A 22177-nucleotide genomic window follows, 5' to 3' on the forward strand; every position below is an offset into this window, starting at 1 on the left:
GAGAATGGGGGGGGCAAGGAGAGAGGGAAACAGAGGATCTGAAGTGGGCCCTGCGCTGAGAGCAGCTAAGGGCAGAGAGACCAACACGGGGATCAAACCCACCAACTGCGAGATCATGACCTGAGCCATAGTTGGAGACTCAACAGACTGGCCATTCAGGTGTCCTAACACATCACTTCTTAAATATATCAAATATATTTTACTAAAAAAAAAGCAAAATCATTTATACAAATTATGTATCACTCAGAAATGTGCTTGCCTGACGACATTACTGAGCAAGCATAACATGGCTTTAATGACAAATGACCTCATTTTGGGGGTGTTTGGAGATAGGCAGGAAAACGCTACTAGTTTTGTAATTGTTTGATTAAAAAATTTTTTTTTAATGTTTATTTATTTTTGACAGAGAGAGAGACAGAACATGAGCAGGGGAGGGGCAGAGAGAGAGAGAGACACAGAATCCGAAGCAGGCTCCGGGCTCCAAGCTATCAGCACTGAGCCTGACGTGGGGCTCAAACTCACAAACACGTGAGATCATGACCTGAGCTGAAGCCGGATGCTTAACCGACTGAGCCACCCAGGCGCCCCTGTAATTGTTTGATTTAAAAAAAAACACACACATTCAAGTCCTGGTTATAGGAGTGCAGACAACATACGTGAATCTAGCATTACCCGGACCCTTCACGTTCACGCAGCCTGCATGCATGTGCACACCTCTGATGTACCTAGAAGAGTGGCTGTGTCAGGGTTACCTCTGAGCCCTGGGAAGACAGGACTGAAGAAAGGTGATCTGGAATCAGTCTTACATACAATGTGGTTCAAGTCACTGGTGTTGCTTTAAAGGACAGGTTACAATAGAAATACATCTTGGAAACAAGCCATCACACTTTGGTATGTTTCAGGTTTTATTGTGATTTATACAGTTGTTTGGTTTATTTCGTGAAATCCTAACACAAAGCAGCAAGCATGAAATAACTATTACTTTCTTCAACATTTACATTCTCAGCAATTCTTGAAATGTATAAATATATATACAGATGTGTAGAAAGAGAGAGAGAGGTATAATTCTCTTCTAAAACTGCAGATTCTCAGATGTCAGAGAGAGAGCTGTGTGAAGTGTGTTCTCTTTAGCTATTGGTGAATCTCTAAAAAGCATTGGAGTGCTAAAAATACATTTACGTAAGGATAGGAAAGTATTGTAAACATACCAGTCCGTACTTTGATCAGGGCTTTCATGACTAGGACATTTTCTAACCAGTATAATGACAGTAGTTTTTAACTCAATGTAAAATATGGCAAAATGAAAAGCTAATGTACAAATAGGTGTAGTGCAACAGAAATTACAAACAAAGGAACACAAAAAAATTAAGCCTATGCTGTTGGTTTTTAGCCATGAGGCTGAACAACCTGTGAATTTTAAACATTCTGGAAAAATATCATTCTTGATTATGACCTACTTATTTGTCATGAAGATTTTTAATCCCTTATTTTGTTACACAGTGAGGAGCTTTACTTACATTGTGAATTTCTTTTTTTTTTTTTTTTTTTTTACTTTTTATTTATTTTTGAGACAGAGAGAGACAGAGCATGAACAAGGGAGGGTCAGAGAGAGAGGGAGACACAGAATCTGAAACAGGCTCCAGGCTCTGAGCCGTCAGCACAGAGCCCGACACGGGGCTCGAACTCACGAACTGTGAGATCATGACCTGAGCTGAAGTCTGACATTTAAGCAACTGAGCCACCCAGGCGCCCCTACATTGTGAATTTCTTTGCCAGTCTTGTAGCTAAGTATCTTGTTCCAGTTAATTCTGGTGTGAGTGACTGGAAGCTTCCAGGGCAAAACCTTGAATGGATTTCTCACATTGTTTGATCATTTCCTCTGATTTCTGTGTAACACTCTATTTCTGAAAGCTCGGTTTTTAAGAAATCCCTTGGCATTTCTGGTCTTATTCAGAACAATACTAAATCCTGTATATTTTATGACTAACGATCTGAATGTTGCTATCTTCATGACAATGAACCTTAATCTTAAATCCCCCAGCCACCTGTGTTATAAGTGTTATGATCTCTAATAATTATTCTAAGTTTTTAAGCTAAAAATGGAAGTTTTTGATAAATTCAGTTGGAGTCTGCTATCTATAGTTATAGCATGAATAGCAAAGGAGCCATTGGGGTAATAATATTTCACGTGGATCCTTCATGTACTGTCACAGGATGGTCTCTAAGACTTCAGACTTCCATCTGTATACTTTAGATATGGATCACTACTTTCTTTTTGTAAGTGAGCAAAAGAAAAGAAACAAAAGAAATTTTGGTTTGGGTCAAAAAATTACTGCCTATGTCCTCATGTTCTATAATTAACACCTGATTTTCTATCCTTCTATCTTCATGGGTAAGGACTCATCAATGGTGTATTGAGAAATGAATGAGCTGTTCCTTCCTTGAGAAAACATCATTGTTGAGTAACAACCTCATATCATTAAACAAGTTATTAAATTCCACTTGAGGGGCATGGGAGATGAGTTTTAGCAACTATATATACTTTCTTTTCATGAAACAACTGATTATTTATTTATTTTGAAATGAGAGGGGGCGGGGGAAGAGAGAGCATCCAAGCAGACTCTATGTTGTTAGCACAGACTCCTACACGGGGCTTAAACCCATGAACCATGAGATCATGACCTGAGCTGAAATCAAGAGTTGGATGCTTAACCAACTTAGCCATCCAGGTGCCCCAACAACACCTGACTTTTTTGATTTTTAAATTTTTAACATTTATTTATTTATTTTTGAAAGAGAGAGAGAGCGCACGCACGCACAAGCAGGGGAGGGGCAGAGAGGGAGATGGAGACACAGATTCCGAAGCAGGTTCCAGGCTCTGAGCTGTCAGCCCAGAGCCCATTGCAGGGATAAAACTCACAAACTGCGAGATCATGACCTGAGCCAAAGTCAGAATCTCAACCGACTGAGTCATCCAAGTACCCCTAACAACACCTGATTTTTAAAGTAGACCATCTTGGGTTGATCTCACCCATCGCAGTCACTGGTGTGAGGTAGGTGGAGAGGAGACCTTCCACTTGGCAATGTCAAAAGGGCAAGGTCAAGCAAATAAGTTCAAAATAATTTATTAATGAAAATATAAGAATATTATTTACAACATCCAGGGTTTCATGGATACATTCCCCTGAGGAGGGGTAAGTAGGGTGTGTCTGAGATATCTAGAGAGGAAACCCAATAAACAAAAGGAAGTTAAGTGGGACTGGACATCAATCAGAATTCAGAAAAGTATCTTTCATATGAACCAAAAAATTTCTCACCAAAAAGACATGAATTCTCTATAATACCTACTAAATGGAATAGGATTTTAAGTCTAAACACTTCATTAATTTCCTTCCCCCATTTAAGAGCAGATGTTTGGGAGGAGAAATTACATTCCAATAAATTGAATTCCAAGAATGTAACTTCTTTTCTCCTTGATTTCCAGCTGCACAGCTGGATCCCATTGTGCTCCTCATATGGATGTGTTCAAGCAGAGTGTGGATGACGATTTGGCTGAGATGTTCTAGAAGAACTTAAGTTCAGATGGGTAAGCTCTCCGTATGGTCTAAAAGCCACTTTCCAATCCTGAATTTTCATAATTTGTTTTTTCAACATCTTTAGAGTTTGGTCCTCAGAAACTCATGGGCCAGGAAAATAAAACCCAGACATGGGTGAGGGAGTTCATTCTACTAGGGTTGTCCAGTGACTGGAAGATGCAAGTCTTCCTCTTTGTCCTGGTCCTGACCATGTACTTGGTGACTCTGGTGGGAAATATTCTCATTCTTCTTCTGATCAGACTGGACAGCAGGCTTCATAACCCCATGTACTTCTTCCTTAGTGTTTTATCCTTTGTGGACCTTTGTTATTCAAACAGTATTGCCCCACAAATGCTGGCCCACCTGCTCTCAGCCCGGAAGTCCATCCCATTCTACAGCTGTGTGCTCCAGCTCTACATCTCCCTGGCCCTGGGTGGGTCTGAGTTCTTCCTGCTGGGAGCCATGGCCTATGACCGCTATGTGGCTGTGTGCCACCCACTACACTACACAGTCATCATGCATGGACAGCTGTGTCTGGGGCTGGCTGCTGGCTGCTTGGTGGTTGGTTTTGCCAATTCACTGATGGAGACAATCATTACCTTCTGGCTTCCTCTGTGTCACAATGTTATTAATCACTTTGCCTGTGAGACCTTAGCAGTGCTACGGCTAGCCTGTGTGGACATCTCCTTCAACAAGGTCATGGTGGCCATCTCAGGATTTCTGGTGATCATGCTTCCCTGTTTCCTGGTTCTGTTCTCCTATGTTCGTATAGTTGCTGCCATTCTGAATATTCGTTCTGCTCAGGGACGTAGCAAAGCCTTTGGGACGTGTGCCTCCCACCTCACTGTGGTTTGTATGTGCTTTGGGGCTACCATCTTCACCTACCTGGGGCCACAGTCAGCCTCCTCAGAGGAAGAGGAGAAGACGGTTGCTCTATTCTATGCTCTGGTGGCACCTATGCTGAACCCCATGATCTATAGCTTGAGGAATAAGGAAGTTATGGCTGCTCTCCAAAAGGTTCTAGAGAAATTCTGAGATAAAGAGTAAAGATTATAAGCATTTCTTGTTATCTATCATCAAAACCAAAAAGGAGATCAGCTGAGGTAGACAGGACTCCCATACTTAAACTAAAGTTGACTAATATGCCCTTGCATTTGGAGAAAGCATCCTTCTACCCGAGTAATAAATTTCCTTATATAGGCCAATGCCAGATAATTCACATGTCAGTGATCCAAGAGAGGTCCTCTCCTTAGATCGTCTTCTCTCAGGTATCCAGTGGTATTTAGACTTCATCTGCCCATTTTTTATTTTATTAGTATATTAATGTATAAAGAAATGATCTGCAGCTCCATCCAGCAGACCTGGCATGGAATGAATAAAGAGACGAATGCCACCTATGAGGTCTGTTTTACCTGTGGAACAAAACAGAGGATGTCTGTTCTTTCTACATGACAAGACTCCATTTATTTGTAGAACAGCCTTATTTGCCCCAGGATAATTACAAATGGTTTCTTTAACCCTTTCTCAAATGATGTCAGTTTTAGAACTTTCAACACTTAATTTGTGCCTTAATATAGAGTGTGATATGATATTCTGAAATAAATAATATACGACACAATATTTGTTCACACCAGTATGTTGGCTCTCATCTGCTTTTCAAGAATCAAATCTGCTTGTAATATGCCAAATATCTGTGGCTTCACTACAGTTTTCATTTCTAATTGTAGCAAAATATATATAAAACATAAAATTTACCAATGTAACCATTTTAAGGGTACAATTCAGTGACATTACTTTCTCAAAAATCACTATTATTTCCAAAATTATTCATAGCTGTAGTTTTTATTTAACTAATTCCCAAGACCTGTTTCCTATAAACTGTTTACAAAATCTCCATACCCATGGAACTCTTATTTTTTAAAAACTAAAATGAAGATATGTATATTTAGCTCTGCTAATTGTTATTATTGATTTTCACATGTCACACCAACTCACCAAGAATATTTTGAATCTTGATTCTCAAAGGTATTCTAGGAGTTTACTTTCTCTTTCTGTTTCATAGACATTATAAACAGAAACAGTTATAAAAAGAATTACCAAGTGGTACATGTTAACTAGATATCACTGTGAACCTATTTCCACATTGAAAACCTTTATTGAGCACATTTTGTGTATGCTTTTAAATCTACTTTAAAATAAATTATTCAAGCATATGTTAATCATTTTATCTAGAAGGATATAATAAGGCTTTGCCAAATACCTTTTTTTTTTTTTTTAATTTTTTTTTTCAACGTTTATTTATTTTTGGGACAGAGAGAGACAGAGCATGAATGGGGGAGGGGCAGAGAGAGAGGGAGACACAGAATCGGAAACAGGCTCCAGGCTCCGAGCCATCAGCCCAGAGCCTGACGCGGGGCTCGAACTCACGGACTGCGAGATCGTGACCTGGCTGAAGTCGGACGCCTAACCGACTGCGCCACCCAGGCGCCCCGCCAAATACCTTTTTAACTGTTATATTCTGGTCCTTGCCTGCTGTTGCATATAAGTGTGCTAAATTTACATAATAACAATTATTTTTAAAAAACGTTTATTTTTGAGAGAGAGAGAGAGAGAAAGAAAGAGAGAGTGAGCAAGGGATGGGCAGAGAGACAGAGAGAGAGAATCCCAAGCAGGCTCTGCTGACAGCAGAGAGCCCAATGTGGGGCTTGAACTCACAAATTGAGATCATGACCTGAGCTGAAGTTGGATGCTTAACTGACTGAGCCACCCAGGGGCCCCTACATAATAATAATTCTTGATGCTCTGAGCTCCATCTGATATTATCTAAAAGTGGGGTCTATTCTTGTACTTCCTATGCCCATATCTTGAGCATCCCCAGACATGTTAATATGTAACCTGAAGGTCTTTAGATTGTGCTAAATCCTAGGTCCTCCAGAACCCCTGCAAGGATGGGTGTCAGGTGAAGCAAAAACCTACCTCCCATATCACAACCAATGCCTATGCCTCTAGACTCATCTTTTAGTAACAAAATGTCTTCAGTTTCTCAAGAGCATGTTCTTCAAAGCACAGCTGTGAGATCCCCAGTGAATCTAGTTCCATCTTTTATGCTAGAGCTCTATACATTTCTTGAGGATGAAATAAGGGAGAGGGGAAAGGAGGGAGGGAAAAGACTGGCAAGTGGTCAGCCATCACCAGGAATGATTGAACATGGCATTAGTACAGAGTAAGTCAACTATAGTGAAATTGTTTTCCAAGGGAAAATCAAAGACTAAGTCTGGGTATCTGTTTCTGTGACACTGAACATCCCATGGCAGCAAAGACATTCCTCTGACATTCTTTGATGCTCACAGAGCGGTCTATCCAGCCTTCCTTGAAGACATCTAGTAAGCAACAGATGCTGTATTAGTTTGCTAGAGCTTCCATAACAAAACATCACAGACAGAGTGGCTTCAGCAACAGAAATTTATTTTCCTGCAGTTTTAGAGGCTGGAGGTCCAAGATAAAGGCATTGACAGCTTTGTTCCTGTGGTGGCCTCTCTCCTTGGCTTGCAGATGCCTGTCTCCTTACTGTGCCCTCACATGGTCTTTCCTCTGCATGTGCATGTCTGTGTCCTAATCTTCTCTCTTTTTTTAATGTTTATTTATTTTTGAAGGAGAGAGAGAGAGAGTGTGAGCGAGGGAGGGGCAGAGAGAGAGAGGGAGACACAGAATCTGAAGCAGGCTCCAGGATCCAAGCTGTCAGCACAGAGCCTGACATGGGGCTTGAACCCACAAACTGTGAGACCATGACCTGGGCCCAAGTCAGACGCCTAACTGACTGAGCTACCCAAGCACCCCCTAATCTTCTTTTCTTTTTTTAATTTATTAAAAAAAATTTAATATTTATTTTTGAGAGACAGAGCATAAGCGGGAGAGGGGCAGAGAGAGAGAGGGAGACACAGAATCCGAAGCAGGTTCCAGACTCTGAGCTGTCAGCACAGAGCCTGATGCAGGGCTTGAACTCACAAAGCACGAGATCATGACCCGAGCTGAACCGACTGAGCTACCCAGGCGCCCCTAATTTTCTCCTCTTATAAGGACACCAGTAACATTGTATTAAGGCCTGTATATATCACCTCATTGACCTTAATTACATTTTTAAAGGCCTTATCTCCAAATACAGTCACATTCTGAGGTACTATGGGCTAGGACTGTAACATATGAATTTTGGTGGGACAGTTAAGGCCATAACAAATGCTAACCCCACATTCTGATTTATTAGCCTGTCAGCTCTGGTCTAACCAAAACTACCTATATATTGCATTGTAAAAAAACAAAACAAAACAAAACAACAACACCACCTTTTTATTTCAACCCACCAACCTACCAATATTGAAAGCAAAGTTAGCAAGGCCATGAAGGTGGCCTCTCATGGCATTATTTGTTCTTAATGAACTTCACTTTGTTCCTAATGAGTGCTAACGACAGGCTAGTAAAAGCTCACAAACAATGCTTGATAGTTAATCCTAGAATTTTTCCATGTTAATATGCCTGTGTTTTAAAATCCATCCTCCTGATAATTTGGAAATTTTTAAATAGAAATACTCTACATTTGTTTGTCCTTAACTTCCTGGTATGGGTCCTATTCTCACAGATTATGAAAAGGGGCTATGAAACAGCATATACTAGTTTTCTAGAACCTTAGCATAAAATTCAGGATCTGGATGAATGCAATTAATTTAAAATAGCTAGTTCGTTCTTTTGTGCATCATAGGAAGGAATCATTTTCTCGTGCGGCTTTTTCTTTCCTTTATTACATGAAGGTCATTTCATTTGATGAAAAGATTAGCCTAACATTTTGTCTCACCCCTTTCATCTGTGCATTAATATCAGGTCATTTTCTCTAAAGGTAGGCCTGTTTTTTTTCTTGGGTCTTTTACTTGAAATACCACTAACTACTCAAATTATTTGCTTTGTTTTTAGCATTTTAAGTGATACTTTATTTAGTTTTCCCATTATTAATTGTAATCCATGAACACGTCACTTAAATAAAGGAGACACCGATTCTCTGGATTAAAGGGTCTCACCATATACCTACCTATAAATTAAAGAAAGGTGAAAAAAAAAACCCTATAGATGTATTGGTGAAATAACTGAATTTCAAGTATAATGAAATTTTATAAAGATCTAGAATGTAAACAAAACAAAAGGGCCACTTAGAAAATGTTAAGCTAGTGTATTTTCTATTACTGTGTAACAAATTACTACAAATTTAGCAGCTGAAAACCACACAATTTATCATCTCAAAGTTTCTGTTGGTTGGAAAGTCCAGGCACAGCATAAATGCATTGTCTGTTCAGGATCTGACTCAGGTCACAGCGTCGGCTGGAGCTATGCTCTCATCTGAGATTCAGGGTCCTTTTCCAAGCTCACTTGTTGTTGGAAGAATTCATTTTCTTGCAGCTGTCTGACTGAGGGACCCATTATCTTGATTGTCATTAGCTGGTGACCGTTTATAATAAGCTCTGGGAGGTCACCGTCATGGCCTTCCTACACGTGTCGGTCCTGTCACAGCATGGCAGTTTGCTTCGTAAAAGAGCTACAAAGAATCTCTGCTGTTTTGAAGCTCTGACTCCCAGGAAAGCCTGGACACCTTTAAAAGGTGCACCTGATTAGGTCAGGCTCACCCAGAAAAACCTTTCTTTTGAGTAGATAGAATTAAACTGAGTAGGGGCATCTTCAAAATCCCTTTTTCTATGTAGTGAACCATTATCACATGAGTGAAATTGCATCATATTAATAATCAAGGGAAGAGGACTCTACAGGGCACCAAGAGGTGGGAATCCTGGGCGCCAGTTTAGAAGTCTGGTTGGCTAGAATTAGTCTTTGCAATATTAGATGACAGAAGTTGATGGAAAAATATCTATTTATAGAATCCTGAGAGTAAATGTTAGCAAAGAAAAATTCTCTACTAAATGGAGGCACTATTCACTATTTTAAAATAGGATTTATTGTTTAGAGCAGTTTTAGGTTCATGGTAATATTGAGCAGAAGACACAGAGATTCCCCCATATCTTCCCTGTCCCCTCACGGACATAATTTCATTATCAACACAACCTGCCAGAATGGGGCATTTGTTATGAACCTATATTGACACATCATTGTCCCGAATCCGTAGTTTCCGTTAGGGTCCACTTTGGCGTAGTACATCATATGGATTTGGACAAATTTATGATGACTTGTCTGCTCTTAAAGTATTATACAGAGTAGTTTCACTGATTTAGAAATCCTCCATACTCCATCTTTTCATCCATCTCCCCCCCCATCCCTAACAACCATTGATTTTCTGCCATCTCCATAGTTTTGTCTTTTCTAAAATGTCATATACAGTAAAACCTTGGTTTGTGAGCAACTTACTCTGCGAGCGTTCCACAAGATGAGCAAACATTTCTAATAAATATTAACTTGATAAACAGAGCGTTGTCTTGCAATGGGAGCAGTCTGTGACACTGAATGTCAACCACTGAGCCAATAGTTCTTGAAATTCACTTTGGTATAGAAGCTCTTTGGATTTCCAGCATATTTCCGGAACAAATTATGCTCGCAAACCAAGGTTTTACTGTACTTGGAATCATACAGTATGTAGCCTTTCCAGACTGACTTCTTTCACTTAGTAATAATACATTTATGTTTTTTCCATATCTTTTCATTTCTTTTTGGAACTGAATAATATTCCAAATATTCTGGGTTTTTTTATGTTTTATTTATTTTTGAGACAGAGAGAGACAGAGCATGAGCAGGGGAGGGGCGGAGAGAGAGGGAGACACAGAATCTAAAGCAGGCTCCAGGCTCTGAGCTGTCAGTGCAGAGCCCGACGTGGGGCTTGAACTCACGGACCGTGAGATCATGACCTTAGCTGAAGTTGGACGCTCAACCGACTGAGCCACCCAGGCGCCCCTATTCCAAATATTCTGAATAATAATTTGGAACTGAATAATTGCATGTACCAGTTTATTTATCCATTTGCCTACTAAAGAACATCTTGCTTGCTTTCATATTTTGGCAATTAGGAATAAAGCTGCTATAAACATTTGTGTGCAGGTTTTTGTGTGGACATAAGTTTTTGCCTCCTTTGGTAAATACCAAGAAGCATGATTACTAGATTGTATGAAAAGAATATTTACCTTTGTAAGAAGTCTCCCAACTGTTTCCAAAGTGGCTGCACCATTTTGCATTCGCACCAGCAGTGAATGAGGATTTCTGTTGTTCCATATCCTCACCAGCATTTGGTGTTTGTCCGTATTCTGGATCTTGGCCATCTTAATAGGTCTGTAGTGGCATCTCATTGTTGTTTCAATTTGCATTTCCCTGATGACATGTGCTGCAAAGTATCTTTTCAAAGCTTATTTTCCATCTGTGTCTTTTCTTTGATGAGGTGTCTGTGAGGGTCTTTGGCCCATTTTTTAATTGAGTTGTTGGTTTTCTAACTGTTGAGTTTTAAGCGCTCCTTGTACATTTTGGGTAACAGTTCTTCATCAGATGTGTCTTTTGTAGCAAGTTTCTCTCAGCTTGTGGCTTGGTCTCTAATTCTCTTGACATCATTCATCTTTAAATAGTGACAAATACATATTTATGAATGCAAGAACTCAAAATTATTACCCATTCCTCCTGCATTAAGACTATAACGTGGGGCGCCTGGGCGGCTCAGTCGGTTCAGTGTCTGACTCTTGATTTGGTTCGGATCATGATCTCACGATTTGTGAGATCAGGCGCCGCGTTGCACTCTGCGCTGGCAGAGAGAATGTGTTTGGGATTCTCTCTCTCCCCCTCTCTTTCTGCTTCTCCCAGACCGCACGTGCACGCTCTCTCTCAAAAATAAATAAATAAATAAATAAATAAATAAATAAATAAATAAATAAATTTTTTAAAAAGACTATAACAGTTAAAATGAAAAAACATGAAAGCAACTTCAGGTAACAAAAAATGGCTTAAAAATAAAACCAGGGACATGGAGGTGAACTTGTGATAGAACAGGCAACAAGCCAGAACCTTCTAAGTGTAAAATTAAGTTTCCAAAACTGTAATTCCATGTGTTGAGAGTGAAGAACTAAAGACCAGGGTGGTAAGTATAGAATGAAGCTGCTACCCCCTTGGAGAATGAAGACTGGGTAGAGCTCTGTGTCTAGAAAGAGGCTTTAATTAACTCTGATTAACCACTTTCCCTGAAGAGACAGTCCCAAGCACATCCTTCATGCCTCACCTCCCTGTTCATCTGAGGCTGTGCAGGAAGTCCATGCTTCACAGGACATCCATCACCTGGGTGCTTATCCCAACTTGGCCTACATGTCTGATCAGAATACTGACCTCTTCTGATGCCACAATCTTCCTCAATTGTCCCCTGAAACTCATGCTCCATTATCAGCAAAATACTCTATAGTCTGAGTATCTTTTTTGAATGTGTTTTTCTTTTTCTTGCTTGAACTCCAACCTGACTCTTCCCTGAGAACTCTGATTCCCCTCAGCTCTCTCAAATACATACTCATTTTCTCCCATTTTTTCTCTAGTATTGGGTAGAAGGGTGGAGAGTATCTCTCTTGATCTGCCACTTCCACACCAGTGTTCTTTACTTTTGCCTACATGACTCAAGCTCCTCTGAAGCATGTGTTACCAGACTATAACACCATCACCCCATCTTTTTTGTCTTCACTTACCCTCCAATCTCCTCATTTTACCCTGGTTTACCGCTAATTCCGTCATGCACGTGAACATTTCAATGTCTATGTGGATCATTCAGCGTCCTAGCCTCTCAGTTGACTGCCTATCTCCTCCCAGTGTTTTGGTTCCCTAACTGATGTCCAGCCACCGTCTTCTGTGCTTGAATCCCAGTCTTTTCCCTTTACCAATAATTACACTCCCTCTAACACCTCCACATGACCACCCCACTGTCTGACCACTCACCCCTATTTCTTTTTTCCTGTTCACACCATCTGGTATAACTCCAATAAATTTTTGACCCCACTCTGACCCCTGTTACATTAACTCTATCACATTTTCCTCATCCATTACCAACCCCCTCCCCCACTCTGTCTTAATTCCCCTCTTTCTTGGCGTAGATTCCAATCCCACTTGTAGGATCATTCCTTACATATACCCTGAGGTCATCACAAGGACATTGAATTGGTGGTTGACTCTCCTCTCTTACATCCAGAAGTAGATTTACCATAAAGCTAAAGAAGTTTATGCTTCAGAACCGCTTACTTGCATGGGCTATGTGTACAGGGCTATGTGGGGTTTTTTTTTGTAAAATATGCCTAATGAAATTTTTCAAAATTAAGAATTTTAACTGCAATTGGTTGAGCTGATGTCACTTTCCATTCTGATTTTCCATCTGTCACACTGCCCTACTGGCTGGTGCTCAAGGGGGTGTAAGAATTTTGGGGATCCAGCTAAGGGAAAATTGAGTTGAGGTACTATAGTCATTTCCTAAGTCTTCTGTAACAAAGTACCAAAACTTCGTGGCTTCAAACAACAGAAATTTGTTCTCTTACTGTTTTGGAGTCTAGAAGTTCAAAATTAAGATGTCAGTAGTAGAACAGTGTTCCCTCTGCAGATTCTAGGAAATAATCCTCCCTTACTTCTTCCAGGTTCTTATAGCCCCAAGTGTTGCCTCGCTGTGTCAGTATAACTCATCCCTGCTTACCTCTGTCATCAAAAGGGCATCTTCTCCATGTGGCTCTTTATGTCTTCTCTTCTTACAAAAATACTAGTCATTGGATTTGGGGCTCACTCTAAACTCAGGATGCTATCTCTTAAGATTGAAAAAAATGTTTAATGCTTATTTATTTTTGTTTTTTTTGTTGTTTTTATTTTTTTAATATATGAAGTTTATTGTCAAATTGGTTTCTAATGTTTATTTTTGAAAGACAGAGGGAAAGACAGAGTGCTAGTGGGGGTGGGACAGAGAGAGAGGGAGACACAGAATCCGAAACAGGCTTCAGGCTCTGAACTTCCAGCACAGAGCCCAATGTAGGGCTTGAAACCACAAACCATAGATCATTATCTAAGCTGAAGTTGGGTGCTTAACTGACTGACTCACGCAGGTGCCCCTCATCTCAAGATTTTTAACAATTACATCTGCAAAGATCCTATTTCCAAATAAGGTCACATTCCAAGGTTCCACACATATATTTGGTGGGGGTGGGGGAGGGCAGACAGTAATCAAACCAGTATAGGTATATTTAGTTTGAATTCAGTGGGATACATTTTAATGTCATACATAGTGACTCCAATTTATAGTGTAGTTAATGCTGTTCAAACTGGTTGACTTTCAGGAGTGGCTTTCAAGAATAACCCCTACTCTCCACTGTGCTAACTTGCCCAGGGTATTTGTGGAGGCAGGAGTTAGTCTGTGGAAACGTCTTCAAAAATTATTGCTGACTTCTGTAATCATCAAGACAATATGGTATTGGCACAAAAACAGACACATAGACCAATGGGATAGAAAAGAGAACCCAACATTGAACCTACAAATGTATGGCCAGCTAATCTTTGACAAAGCAGGAAAGAGTATCCAATGGAAAAAAGACAGTCTCTTTAGCAAATAGTGCTGGGAGAACTGGACAGCAACATGCAGAGGAATGAAAATAGACCACTTTCTTACACCATACACAAAAATAAACTCAAAATGGATGAAAGACCTAAATGTGAGATAGGAAACCATCAAAACCCTAGAGGAGAAAACAGGCAGCAACCTCTTTGACCTCAGCCGCAACAGTTTCTTACTTGACATGTCTCCAAAGGCAAGGGAATTAAAAGCAAAAATGAACTACTGGGACCTCATCAAGATAAAAAGTTTCTGCACTGCCAAGGAAACAATCAACAAAACTAAAAGGCAGCCAACAGAGTGGGAAAAGATATTTGTAAATGACATATATGATAAAGGGTTAGTATCCAAAATCTGTAAAGAACTTACCAAACTCAACACCCGAAAAACAAATAATCCAGTGAAGAAATGGGCAGAAGACATGAATAGGCAATTTTCCAAAGAAGACATCCTCCTGTACTGTTGGTGGGAATGCAAACTGGTACAGCCACTCTGGAAAACAGTGTGGAGGTTCCTCAAAAAATTAAAAATAGAACTACCCTATGGCCCAGCAATAGCACTACTAAGAATTTATCCAATGGATACAGGAGTGCTGATTCATAGGGGTACATGTACCCCAATGTTTGTAACAGAACTTTAAACAATAGCCAAATTATGGAAAGAGTCTGAATGTCCATCAACTGATGAATGGATAAAGAAGATGTGGTTTATATATACAATGGACTACCACTTGACAATGAGAAAGAATGAAATCCTGCCATTTGCAGCAACATGGATGGAACTGGAGGGTATTATGCTAAGTGAAATAAGTCAGAGGAAGATATCATATATTTTCAGTCATATGTGGAACTTGAGAAACTTAATAGAAGACTGTGGGGGAAGGGAAGGGGGGAAATAGTTACAAACAGAGAGGGAGGGAGGCAAACCATAAGAGACTTTTAAATACAGAGAACAAACTGAAGGTTGAAGGGGGGCGCAGGGGAGAGGGGAAAATGGGTGATGGACATTGAGGAAGGCACTTTGTAGGATGAGCACTGGATGTTGTATGTAAGCAATGAGTCACAGGAAACTACCCCACCCCCCAAACCAAGAGCACACTGTATACACTGTATGTTAGCCAAAAAGAAATTATTGCTCACTTGAAAGAGGCTTAACTAATAAGCCAATAAGTGTAAAAATAATTAAGATAATTAATATGGAAAGGTAGAGAGGCAGAAATGGGAAACAAAGAAAAATGAGACAAAAATAGCAAGTAGAAAATTGATAGATTTAAATTCATGTTACTTATAATATTAAATTAAAATGGCCTAAACACAGTAATTAAAAGACAGAGGACATCATGTAGGATAAATAGACCCAAGTATATGTCTTCTAAAATCAGTCTATTTTTTAATATAAAGACATAAATGGATTCAAAGTAAAAAGATGAAATGTATATACCATGCAATACTAAAATCAGTAAGCTGGAGTGATCATATTAATATCAAATGAACTAATCAGCAGAATAAAGAGTATTACCAGGGAAAAAGTAGGACATTATACAATGGTAAGAATATTGATTAATCAAGAGCACATTAATATTCTAATAATCTAATAACAAAGCTATAGATACATAAGAAATAAAAAGACAAATCCACCACTATTACTGGAGATGTTAACATCATTCTCCTCATATTTGTTAGATCAAGTAGACAAAAACCAGAACAAACCTGACCTAACATGTTTAGGACATCCCACCTGGTAACAGAAGACTATGAATGTCAGTACATGTAAAACAATTGAAATCATGCAGAGTATTTTCTTCAAACATAATGGAATTAAATCAGAAGTAATAGACCTCTAGAAAAACCCCAAATATGTGAAAATGTAACCCCATTCTTTTAAATAGCCTGTAAGTCAAAGAAATCACAAAAGAAGTTAGAAAAATATTTTGAATTGAATAAAAAGAAAATATAGTATATAAGAACTTTTATCTGTCAGCTAAAAAAGAGCTTAGAGGAAAATTTTAATCATTAAATGTTTATGTTAGAAATGTCTCAGGTCAATTACTCAAGCCATCACTTTGAGAAACTAGACAGAAGAGATCAAATTAAGTGCATAGAGTGCAGAAGGAAGAAAATAAAACAAAAAACAATTTAAGAATTCCCCAGAAAACACAACTGAAAAATTCAATGAAACTAAAAGTAGTTTCTTTGAAAAGTTTAATCACACTGAAAAGACTCAAGCCAGACTGATCAAGAAACAAAGAGGAAAAACACAAATAACCATACCAAGAATGAAAGGGGGCATATTCCTATAGACCCATCAGACACTGACAAAATACTGAGGCAATATTTTTAACTGATTTATATCAATCATTTCAAGAAGAATTATTTCTTACATGAAACAGATAAATTTCTGGAAAATAAAAACTATCAAAGTCCTTGTAAGAAGAAATAGGTAACCTGGGGCACCTGGGTGGCTCAGTTGGTTAAGCATCCAACTTCGGCTCAGGTCATGATCTCACAGTGTGCCTGACAGCTTAGATCAGAGCCTAGAGCCTGATTCAGATTCTGTGTCTCCCTGTCTCTCTGCCCCTCCCCTGCTCACACTCTGTCTCTTTCAAAAATAAATAAACATTAAAAATATTTTTTAATTAAAAAAAAGAAGAAATAGGTAACATGCAAACTTACCATCTATGAAAGAAATTGAATATAACAGTTAAAAATCTTCCCACATGGAAAACTTCAGGTCCACTAATACATTTTATGAAACATATAAGGAACACATATAGTGTTAGTTCTACACAAACTTTTCCTGAACGTAGAAAAGAAGGAAAGCCCACATATTTTTATGAAGCCGGGGTTACCTTCACACCAAGACCAAACCAAGGCATTAAAAGAAAAGAAAGCTGTAGACTGTTAAACTTCATGAACAGACATACAAAAATTCTAATAAAGTATTATCAAAATTCAGTAATTTGCAAAAATATAACAGATCATGACCTTGGGGAGTTTATGCAAGGAACATACGTTGGTTCAACATCCAAAAATAAACCAGTGCCTTTCATTATATTAACAGACAAAAGGAGAAAACCAGTTAATCTTTTTAATAGACACACAAAAAGCTAGTTAATATAATTCAAAATTAATCATTATAAAGGTCACTAAAAACTAGGTATAGATGGGAACTTCTTCACCTAATAAAAGGTATGTACAGGGGCACCTGGGTGGCTCAGTGAGTTGAGCATCCAGCTCTTGGTTTCAGCTCAGTCATAATCTCATGGTTTCATGAGTTCGCGCCTGCATTGGACTCTGCGGAGTCTGCATTGGACTGACTGTGCGGAGCCTGCTTGGGATTCTTCCTCTCTTCTTCTCTCTCGCCCCTCCCTTACTCATGCTCTCTCTGTCACTCTCCAAATAAATAAGGAAGTAAGTAAATAAATAAATAAATAAATAGACTTAAAGTATATACACATAACTTACAGCTAACATCTGCTTAATGGTGAAAGACTGGTTGATATCCCCTCAAAGATTAAGAACAAGTACTAGATGCCCATGCTCATTATTTTCCTTCAACTAGATAAACTAGTCCAAGTGGCAAGGCCAACAAAAGAAATAAAAGGGTACAAATTAGAAATAAAGAAATAGAATCATTTTTATTCTCACGCAGAGTTATCATCGATCTGGAAATTCCCAAAGAATCTACAAAAAGGCCCTAGAATTAATAAGGGAGTTTGGCAAGGGTGAAAGTTGAAAAGTAGTATTTGAAGTATGTATATATCACTATTCTTGATATAAATATTTACTTAAAAGTAATGGTGCTTCAGTAAACATCACTGAAAATGGGGGAGCAGGGAATCCCAAGACTCCATTTCTCTATAAACATAGCTAATAACCTTTCAAAAACTTTCAGGATTACCTTTTGCAGAACTCTGGGATCTAGTAAAAAAAATGGCAATGACAGGGGAAAGATTAATGAAGAATGATGCTGTTACATGGCGGTAACATGGGGCTGGGGCATTCAAGTTGCCCACCCGTCATCTCCCACCTCTCCGACTGGTGGTAGCCATGAAGATAACAACCTACACCATCGATGCAGGTTGGTAGCCATAACCAGCATTATGGACCTTATTGTCAAAGAATTTTGGTTGAGTCTGTTGCCCTATCTGGCAGCTGCCTGAAGGACTGATAGGCCTTACCTTTGCTTCCCTGTCTTGAAGTATTCTCAGGGCTGGGATGGCTTCCCAGGTGGCATTTGCCAATAGTAGTTAAAGGCAAAAGAATTGGCCACAGCAGCCTGAGGCTAGGATAACTGTGGAGATGAGCAGTAGACAGGCTGGCATATTGGGAAGGAAGAGGTTGGAAAAGGACGTACATGGGAGAACAAGGGCTTTTAAAATCTCAAGTCTATACTGGGGAATCGAGAAGACTCCACGCATGCCCAGGGCTGAACATATGCATAGGAAAAGCCTGGGAAGACCCTAAGATTTCACCCCTGGGTGACCATCAGGCTCTATACACTAAGGAATGAAGGTCAAGGCAGAGTTGTATGTATATGGCCTGAGTAGGGGTTGAAAGAGTGCCCCAAACAGAACAGTCCATCAAGAGATGAATAGATAACACACTGTGGAAATATCCATATATGGGGATATTCCTCAACAAAACCAAAAACGAACAGCCCCTTACTGTTAAAAAGTCTGGATCTAACACAACAGATGCAAGAAGACTGACAAAAAGAAGGCAGATAGCCAAGGGATCTGGGGACCTGAAGAACAACATGACAGTGAGCTCCTCGGGTTTCCTTATTGCTTCCAACATGTCCTAGACCGGGATCTGCAAAATTCTCCAACCTGCACCTGCCAACAGGTACAAATGGGGGAAAACAACAACAACAACAACCCTCCAAGCAAAGCCTGGAGAGCTGAATTCTAGGATAAGATAGTGCCAGCGTGTTGTAGAATATAGTGTTTGTATCAGCTGAACATCTCCAAACTCTTCGGGGGATTATTTGTATGAAGTTCAGATCCCAAACCTCTTCTTTAAGGGATAGTGGCTTCAACAGTTCATAAAACCCTCTCACAGTAGATTCACATTCCCTGTTTTTGAGGGAAAAGTATGCCTCCCGCCCTGTTCAGTCTCCCTAGCGCACAGCCACAACAGGTGACCAGAACATTTAGCGCAACTGTTATTTGGTGGGTACTCTGTCATTTCTATTTCTATTAATCGCCACCACATCGCGGTATATTTAAAATCCATGTTGGAGAATTTATGCATTTTAGGGAATGTCAGAGTTCTCCCAGAACTTTGAGATAAATTGAGGCCAGTGATTTGAAAGGCGGACCTTATTTTTATTTGCTACAATAATTTTGTTTTATACTTGAGTCTTATAAGAGAAATTATATTAAAGAGTACTTAACAGTCATTTAAGAGTTCTTAATTTTAAGGTAAAATTGATCTTTTCCTTTAAAGAAACCAGAGTGTATAATTACCATGACGTCATGTTGCAGACTGAATTGCTTGTAACAGCCAATGTTTCCATTTACCATTTTGTGAAGCTGCAGTGAATTTGACAGCTTTTCCTAATGTGAGGGCTACTTAAGATTTCAGCAGGCTACAAATACATAGTAAAATAGAGTTTTGTTCCAGAAAGTGAAATATTGGTCAAATGGTTCCCAAAAAGGCAGCTGACAAAGCAATGATGATCACATCACAATAAATGTAGTAGGCACACAATTATGGCATAAGCATTTACAGCAAAAACTTATTTAAAACTTTACTGAAGTATAGCAACATCAGTCTACTTTGAATACTATCTCCCTTAGAGCAGTGATATGATCGTCTTGCTTCAAGTAAGCTAAAGATTGAACAATAATTGAAAATCTGTAAATGGGGGGATTTCAAAGTAGTAACTTTTCTTTCTTTGTTGTTTCAACAAAGAAGAAATTCAAATCTGGTTCTTTTCCAAGCGTGGGGCCGTAAGTGGATTTTTCCCTGTATGGAATGACTGTTCTATCAAACAAATAAGACTGCCCCAATCGGCAGGTGGCAATTCCTCATGGCTCCCATGAGAGACCTGAACTGGCATCATCAAGGTGCTTTCCTCTTGGGTCTTGGCAGAGAGGTAGAGAAAGTCTTGATACCATTTAAAGCCCTCAGAATCCAAAGCTCTTCCGGGTGTGGTGGGTCTAAGACCACTGCAGTGTCCACCGGGGCAGGCAATGGGTGCTGTGGTCCGGGGGTGCTGGGGGAGCCGGCCTGGTAACGCATCAGGCACAGATGTGATCCCACAGCCGGGGGCTCACCTCTCGTTTAGTCCTGGCTATCAGCCTGGAAGCAGTTGGGTAATCCGTGCCCATTTACTTCTGGGTTTAGAGAGTGGGTTCCTCACATCTATTCGGTGCCTGAATCTTTCTTTTCTACTTCTTCCTATTCTAGAATCAGTGAAGAATTTCTTTTCACGTTCCACCCCAGCAGAGGCTGCTGAGCCAAGGTAAGCGTCTTCTCTCAGAGCATCTCTGACTATGCAGGCAGCTCTCTTTCGGACTCCCACGGTGTAGCAGTGCCTAAATCCTAGATGTTTAATGCTATTGAGCCTCTCTCTTGTACTCACCCCCCATTCCTATCAATTGGTCAGGCTGATACTCTCGTCTTTCACACTTGTAAGTGCAGCCAGGTGTGCAGTGAGCAGAGCACACACTCCCCCTGCTACTTTTGAGGGAGCATCGCTCAGTGTAGGATCAGAAACAGGCACCCCAGATTCTGATCTCAACCTACAGGTCCCGACCATGCCTTCTGGGGACCCCATGAGGCAGGCTGGTGCCTCTTCCCTGTAAGTCGGTTGTGATGGGGTTTATAAAACAAGGGACTCTTGGCAGGGGCAGAGGCTATGTTTCATCAAGTTTTAACTACCGAAATCTACATTTGTGCAGACTCTGAACGAAATGAAGAGAAAGTGCATACACAGCAGGCACAAGACTGGAAAAAGGAGCTAAGATGTTTGATTCCAAATCAATGGGAGGAATCTGCTATGACGTGTAATAAGTTTGAGTACACTCTAAAGGGGTAGAACCTATCACGAGTGAAAAGTCACAATTCGTATGGTAAAATCATATGTTCACAATAAATACGGTCAGTTCCTCTTACTAGCATGCAATAATTAGTTCATATACTCTTTAGTTTTTGAGACATAGGAATTTCTTTCTTTTTGAAATAGGAATTCCTTCCTCCCTCCCTCCCTCCCTTCCTCCCTCCCTCCCTCCCTCCCTCCTTTCTTTCTTTCTCTCTCTCTCTCTCTCTCTCTCTCTCTTTCTCTCTCTCTCTCTCTCTCTCCCTCCCTCCCTCCCTCCCTCCCTCCTTTCTTTCTTTCTCTCTCTCTCTCTCTCTCTCTCTCTCTCTCTCTCTTTCTCTCTCTCTCTCTCTCTCTCTCCCTCCCTCCCTCCCTCCCTCCCTCCCTCCAGTTTCCCCTAAGAATGCAAAGTTACTCATGTAATTTGTGAACACGTATGTCTGCATGTTTATCTTCATGTCTTTAACAAACACTGTAACTGGGCTGAGTGCTCTCTGGTGTGCGTCTTCAAGTGTCTGCTAGGAGGGTGTCTTCCAACTAGTCTCTCGATCTCTGGTTCACCAGCTCTGTCCATCTCCCCACATCAAAAACCAGGGTAAAATACTAGAATGTTATCAGCTGCTGAAAATATTCAGCAACTGTTTATTGTCTATGCCACAGGGAAATTTCTAAATGCCTTAATATTTCATATGGAAGCCTCTATGATCTGGCCCTTAGCACCATTTGTCTCTGTCTCATCTGTCTGTCTGTCTCTCTCTCCATCCCTTTTCTACTCATTCATTCTCTCATAATTTCCCCATTCACACAGCAAATAAGGCTAACTCAGTTGCTTCCCTGAAACTGCCAGGCTGTTTCATTCTCCTATGCCTTTGTTCGCTGATTCCCCTGCCTAAAATGTCTTGTTTTCTCACTTATTTATATTTCAAGACTCAGTCCAATGATTGCCTCTTCTCTGATACATTTAGCAAACATT

The 22177-nt window shown here is 39.9% G+C and overlaps 1 protein-coding gene and 1 long non-coding RNA gene across 3 annotated transcripts; both read left to right on the top strand.

The window, feature by feature from the left end:
- Positions 1-513: 513 nt before the first annotated feature.
- On the top strand, positions 514-21314 carry LOC123381305. Of its 2 annotated transcripts, XR_006588150.1 has the most exons (5): positions 514-891; positions 3485-3586; positions 18052-18237; positions 20574-20628; positions 21068-21314. It is a non-coding gene; the product is annotated as an uncharacterized LOC123381305 (long non-coding RNA). The 2 variants fall into 2 exon arrangements; XR_006588154.1 differs by lacking the exons at positions 20574-20628; positions 21068-21314 and adding an exon at positions 18854-19095.
- LOC101101632 (olfactory receptor-like protein OLF3) lies at positions 3617-4625 on the top strand. The gene has a single exon (XM_003983174.2). The coding sequence runs from the start codon at positions 3681-3683 to the stop codon at positions 4608-4610; it is 930 nt and encodes a 309-aa protein (XP_003983223.1). The 5' UTR covers positions 3617-3680; the 3' UTR covers positions 4611-4625.
- Positions 21315-22177: the final 863 nt, after the last annotated feature.

This window comes from Felis catus, chromosome A2, assembly GCF_018350175.1.
Source record: "Felis catus isolate Fca126 chromosome A2, F.catus_Fca126_mat1.0, whole genome shotgun sequence".
NCBI lineage: Eukaryota > Metazoa > Chordata > Mammalia > Carnivora > Felidae > Felis > Felis catus.

Coding starts and splice junctions, on each gene's coding strand:
- LOC101101632 (XM_003983174.2), top strand. CDS start 3,681: ATGGGCCAGGAAAATAAAACCCAGACATGGGTGAGGGAGTTCATTCTA.